Source organism: Aplidium turbinatum, chromosome 1, assembly GCF_918807975.1.
Source record: "Aplidium turbinatum chromosome 1, kaAplTurb1.1, whole genome shotgun sequence".
In the NCBI taxonomy this organism is placed as follows: Eukaryota; Metazoa; Chordata; class Ascidiacea; order Aplousobranchia; family Polyclinidae; genus Aplidium; species Aplidium turbinatum.
The window spans coordinates 20994625-21000624 of record NC_137472.1 but is presented as its reverse complement, the minus strand read 5'-3'; the positions used below and the strand labels follow the sequence as shown (position 1 = coordinate 21000624).

The 6000-nt window shown below is 37.8% G+C and overlaps 1 protein-coding gene across 1 annotated transcript in view; it reads left to right on the top strand.

Moving 5' to 3' along the window:
- The first annotated feature begins 1046 nt into the window (after nt 1-1046).
- LOC145770273 (uncharacterized) overlaps nt 1047-6000 on the top strand; it is a 31027-nt gene continuing 26073 nt past the window's right edge. The window contains exons 1-5 of the mRNA XM_082581873.1: nt 1047-1138; nt 1798-1869; nt 2643-2831; nt 3733-3936; nt 5161-5323. Coding sequence (XP_082437999.1) covers nt 1079-1138; nt 1798-1869; nt 2643-2831; nt 3733-3936; nt 5161-5323 — 688 coding nt within the window. The 5' untranslated portion in view covers nt 1047-1078. The remainder of the gene's footprint in view (nt 1139-1797; nt 1870-2642; nt 2832-3732; nt 3937-5160; nt 5324-6000) is intronic.

Genomic DNA, 6000 nt, shown 5'->3' with positions numbered 1-6000 from the left:
GAAAGTGAAACACGTGTGAAGTGCAGCGAATAGTTACAGTTTTAGGAGAGGTACTAAGTCATTTTAGTGTCGTTAAAAGGGAAACTAAAGAGTACGGTAGAGCTGCTGTACATAGCCTACCAAATAGCCTACTAGGACTAGGTAATGAAGGGCTTGAAAAGTGTTTTGAAATTGTTATGCGTTGTGGCCAGGCCTGGATTAACCATTGTGCTAGGGTGTGCTAAAGCACAGGGGCCCCGCAGGCAGAGGGCCCCACTTTTCCTAAAAAGGAAATAAATAAAATAACAAAATTTTCCTGAAAAAAATGTTCAAGAAAAAAAATTAAGAAAATCTGTCTAATCCTCTGTCTAAAAAAAGTAACACAATCCCTCTGTCTAAAAAAAGTAACACATTTATCAATATATCTCCCCCTTCACGTGAAATAAAAATATGGTTCTTGTATTTTTTTTACAGCTTTTCGGGTAGACGAGGTAGTGGGAAGTCAATGCTAGATACACAGAGAACAAGAATAAGATAGAGCCGCAGAGGTAGAGAGAGGTGAGCAGTGATTTCAAAGTTATCTAACTTACCTACGCAAGGCTCGGTTTCTTCTGCAAGCGTAACCAGCTTACTTCCATTACGCTCCACGTAAGCTGGTAAGGGCTCCCATAAAATTCATTAGCACAGGAGCCCCATTTGACCTTAATCCGGGCCTGGTTGTGGCCTATATTACAACATATTACTACAAAACTGACAAGAAACGTTATGCGCAAAATGAGGTTTCATATTAAATGTATGACAATCGGCAGCTGCAAACCAAAAAAACAGTTTCCATCTAATTTCCATCTAAAATGCAATCTGATGTTAAATCACTGCTGGCATCACGTGTCACATTCAAATTGTCGCGAGAAAGGCAAACTAAATCAATGCAAAATTTTTTTTTGAAAGGAAATTTACTATTTACCTGTTGTAGGCTACAGAAATGTTCAGAAAGCACTGATGTAGGCAGTGGTGAAATTTCTGGTGTAGATTAATATACAATTTACATTTTGTTTCCATTAACACTTAGCGACTGTAGCCTACTTCTGAAAAGAGAAGAATGTATATGTCAATACCCACAAGCAACGGAATGACTTCGACCTGGAGCTCCAAGCAAAAGGTAAACCACACATCGTCCTAGCAGTGCAATGACGTAGCTTTCAAAACAACTTCTTCAAGACGAGCACTGAGAAGAGAGGACTCAAAACTAAAAATGAAATCGAGAGATAAAAATGTTTAAATATAAAAAAAACGAAACTTCAAGATGGGCCCAGTCGTATTTTCATCACACTTTTCACACTTGATTTTGTTTACAAGTTTTCTTTCAGATAATAGGAAAAGCTAATAGCCTACCTTTTGAAAGGTGTTGGTGTTGTCACAATTAAGTAGCCTATACTGAAAAGTATTAATTGAAAACTGTCGAAAAAAAGTTTTAAACTTTACTCAAATTTGAACCCATTTTGGTAATCGTGATTAGTTCCTTTCTCTAACGCGAAATGTCTGTAAGCTAGATGAACGAAGACTAGTCGGTAAAGTAGGCCTACTTAGGCTACACGACAAAGCGTTTGTTTAAAACCATGTAACGTTTGTCAAGTTATGCAACTAATCAACGAGTTGTTGTTTTTCGTTACATCTTGTAGAAAAGTAATTTAGCGTTTTTTAATTTATTAGTTTGTACGTTTTTGTCATATTTTATGCTGTTCAGTTGGTATCGTAGCGACATCAACAATTGAAGGAGCTTCATTGCTAATATTAACTAGGCTACTGATCCTGTTTCAGGTTAGCCTCACAGAGGTTGTCGCTACGTTAGAAGGAAAGCTCTCAGGGGAGGAGTACAACAAATGCTGGCAGGTAGTTACAATAAACCTGGTAAATTAAAGTGTTGCTTTCAAAATTAAGTTATGAAAAGTCTGTAGGAAAATTGCCTAAGCAAAGTTTAAAGTAGCCTAGATGATTGATTGGAACGTTGATTTGAAATTCAACTTTAGCTCTGATTTTCGTGTACAACAGGACATTTTAAAACCTCAGGTAATTTTTATCGAAATTGCCGCAAAACCCCTCCCTCTATCCTTAAAGTGACGTAAATGCAATGTGAAGCAATTTTTACGGTGCCGTAAATAAAATCCTTTACATAAAGTAATTTTGGGATTTTTTTGGTTGAAATTTAAAAAATGTACACCGGAAGTCATACAATACCTTGAAATTCTCCTTCCTTAAAGTCACGTTTTTTTATAACGAGCTTGTTCAAGCAGAGAAAACATTGGTGTAAGCCGATGAATTTAAGGTCCCTACATCTTTATCTATTAGCGTCATGCAGAATTCATAGTTCATGGTTTCACAATTTTTTTTTTGTTCTTTCGCGCAACGAAACGAGAAAACTTTCGCGCACAAATGCAAAATATGTTGAACATTAATTGGATACCAGTGACAGCTGCCCATGATTCAAGCGCTATGCCGTCTGCAAAATATGTGAAAACTATGGATGCAAGTCACGTTTGAAAAATCATTTTTCTGTGATACTGATAAATAGCATGTCTTTGTTGTGATGTAAAATCAACGTAAGAATATGTAAAATCGATATCTAAAAGTTCAGCACAGAAAATATTTCTAGTTGCCACTTGCAGGAGCTTCGTTTCAGTGGCAAAGACTTAGAGAATTTGTATGAAGATTGCAAACTAGCAACTTTTGCATTTAAAGACAAATATGACGAAATAAAAAAATGTGAGCGTCTTAAAGAAGCATTACGTCTTATATACTACGAAGCTCTCTCCTCGAAAAAGAAACACGAAGAAGATCGCGACACTTACTTCAAAGTAAGATTTTGAAAAAACACAAGTCTCTAACTTATTTTTTCAGCATATTTTAATGTTATAAAACGGATACGAACAGAAAAGTTACATCTGTCAGGTAGAATTGGGCACTTACTTCAGAGTCCCTAGTGCAGTAGTTCCCAACCTGGAGTTTGCGGACCCCTTGGGGGTCCATGAGAAATCATTTGGGGGTCCGTGATTATCTTGATGAATTTTGGAGAAAAAAAACGAAAAGCGATCTTTTTACTTTCATTTCTCTCTTTAAATGCAAATGTGTCAAGCTCAAGCCCGAGAGAATAAACTGTACCGGTATGCATTAAAATAAATCTATGCTGCTGCCTGCATTGTGTACAACTGTACATTGACCTAAAAATACATCTGCATGTAGTTGAGTAGCATAACTATTACTATAGTCAATAGTATGTTAATTGAGTTTCAGGCAAAATTTAGGTAGGGGTCCGCAAAATTAATAATTTGTCTAAAGGGGTCCGTGACAACAAAAAGGTTGGGAACCACTGCCCTAGTGGGTAGTATACATATAAGATTATGGAAAGAGGATAGGCTTAATTAAAATGTGTCTACTAGCCAATAGCCATTGCTTTTTACCAAATACTGTATGTGATGACTGATGACTTAGCCTATAATTTGTATTTGACTGTATTAATACCCGAACTTTCAGCTCATTTTGCCATGACGTACCTGCACGCAAAAGCATAATCGGCACATGGCTACCTAAACTCGAACTCCAGGTTGGCCATGATCGGCATCACTACAAAATCCTTTTTTGAAATGTCCCGATGGGGATTCGATTCAAGACCCATTATCATCGATGGCTGGGATATCATTCTGTCGGAGACTGCACTGTTAAAGAACAACTGATTAAGATTGAAATATTTTATTGTAGTGCGAAAACGAGTTGATAGAAAGTAAGGAAAACTTCATAGAAGAATCGCAAAACTTGGCGCTTTCAGCTTCAAAATATGTTGAACTGAACCAAAGATTTGCCACACGGCGGGAACAACTTATCGCATCGATGCTCAGTGACGTAAGTAAAGTCAACAGCGAAAATGAAAGAATTAAAGAGGACAAGAACCGGATCAGCAATGAGGTGAGATATTTTTCTCGGCAGCCGATTTGTAGCAAGAATTGACAGCGATAGACACCGTGTTTCGCCCATGAGGCTGGGATCGTCAGTATCGCACCACTAATTCTGCCACAAAGGTATTCGACCGTCGCCTTACCAGTCAGTTAGTATCAGTCAGTATTATGGAAAGACCAGTCAGTATTCGACCGTCGCCTTACCAGTCAACACGGTGTCTATCGCTGTCAATTCTTGCTACAAATCGGCTGCCGAGAAACGTATTGTTGATTGGATGGTCTGAATGGCTAGCGTGGAAGCTACACCGTTATGGTTAGCGAATCGCAACTGCTCGCTGTACTATAGTGAGTGCTCAGCCTTGTGCTGATAGCCGGGAAGAACGCCTCTTTCTTCACAAGGTGAGATATTGTTGAAAAGATTTATTTTATGACTTGCGACTTCACAGCCGTCATCACCTCGGTAGATGGTGCCACCCAAATGGCTGTGCATTAGGAAAGTAGGAAATCATAGCCGAAGTTGTTGATTTTAAGGGAAACCATGAACAGGAAGGGCAGCCTTCCACCTGAACAACCTGGAAAGAAAGTCTGAGTTCAAGATAAACATCGATTCATAACAAACGAAAACCGCGAGCAATAGCCTAAGATGCTCCGTTTTAAATTAATTGCCATCATATTGCAAAGTTGCGAAAGGTGTTGCAACCGTGCCAAATTTTAAATTGATTATACTGTGGTCTACTATTTCCGTCTCAAGCACGTTACAACGTTCGCGTTTTATTGCTTTCAGCTTTTTCTAGACTTCTGCACAGCCTACATTGTTTTTATTGTGATGGTCAAAATTAAAAATAATTTGAACTGAGCTAAAAGAGCTAGCAAGCAATCGCGTTTTTGAAAATATTGTATGGAATTTTTTTCAGAAAATTTGAAAGCTTGTAAACTGAATAATTTACTTTCATCATCTTCAGATCATGAAACTATTAAGATAGTCAACGATTGATGAACTTACTTTATTTTCGATTTAGTTTAGTTCAGTTGTTTTTATTTCTGAATTTCTATTTTATGAATTCTTGAAACCGAAATAAGTTACAAAGTTTAAAAAAAATGGCATTAATATGATTATGACAGTGAGCTGCACTGAGTTTCGTAACTATCTAATGGGCTATAATGAGATGACTGCATAACCTCCATGTAGTTGGCTTATTGTAAGCTCAGTTCTTCTGTTTATGTTTGTTTGCAGTTAAGCAAACATAAAACAATTGTCTACGAATTGAGAGAAAAACTTGAAAAAGTGAAAAAAGATTACAATCATTTGGAATCGCGCTGTAAATCCTCTGAGCAGTCACGTGATCGTGTGAAGAAGGAAGTAGAATGGGCAACACGGCAGAACAACAAACTGAAAGGTTAGTTGTGTACACGGAGGTTGCGGGTAAATTTGTGTAACTAAACCACGACTTTAAATGGTGATCTGGTGGTTGTGATAATGTCATCATTGGTTAAGTTGTTACGATAATCGGCTAATAAATTTATTTTCAATCTGCAAGATTTTGATTGGCCTGTGGTCACAATTGACAGAGCAAACAATCTAAAATATGCAATCCAGTCTGCAGTGGCGAACGCAGGGGGGAGACCATAGGGCCATGCCCCCCTCCTTCAAAAAATATTGATATTTTTTAGCGTTGTTGTGATTATGTAGTGCAAACATGCTATAGTTCAAGAACGGTCTTGACTAGCAGGGCCGTATTAACTGCCTCTTGTACCGAGGTGGGGGCATATCTGTTTTGGGGCCCACTCATTTCGGTTTGTTTAATGTTTTTTTTTTTTGCTATTTGAAATGAAAAAATGTTACTATTGCTACAGAAACTCGCTTTTCAATAGCTTAAATCACGCAAGGCCTTATTTACCGCTTCTAAAACCCCGGGTAATAGCCCACATCTCGGTTTAGGGGCCCACTCATATTCACACTTGGTTGCTGCAGTACAAAAACTCGACATTTTTGTTTTGTACTCGTTATTTTATAGCTTAGGTTGCATCCATCGGTTTTTCACTTGATCAAGTGTAATTGTCCATACTGATGTCA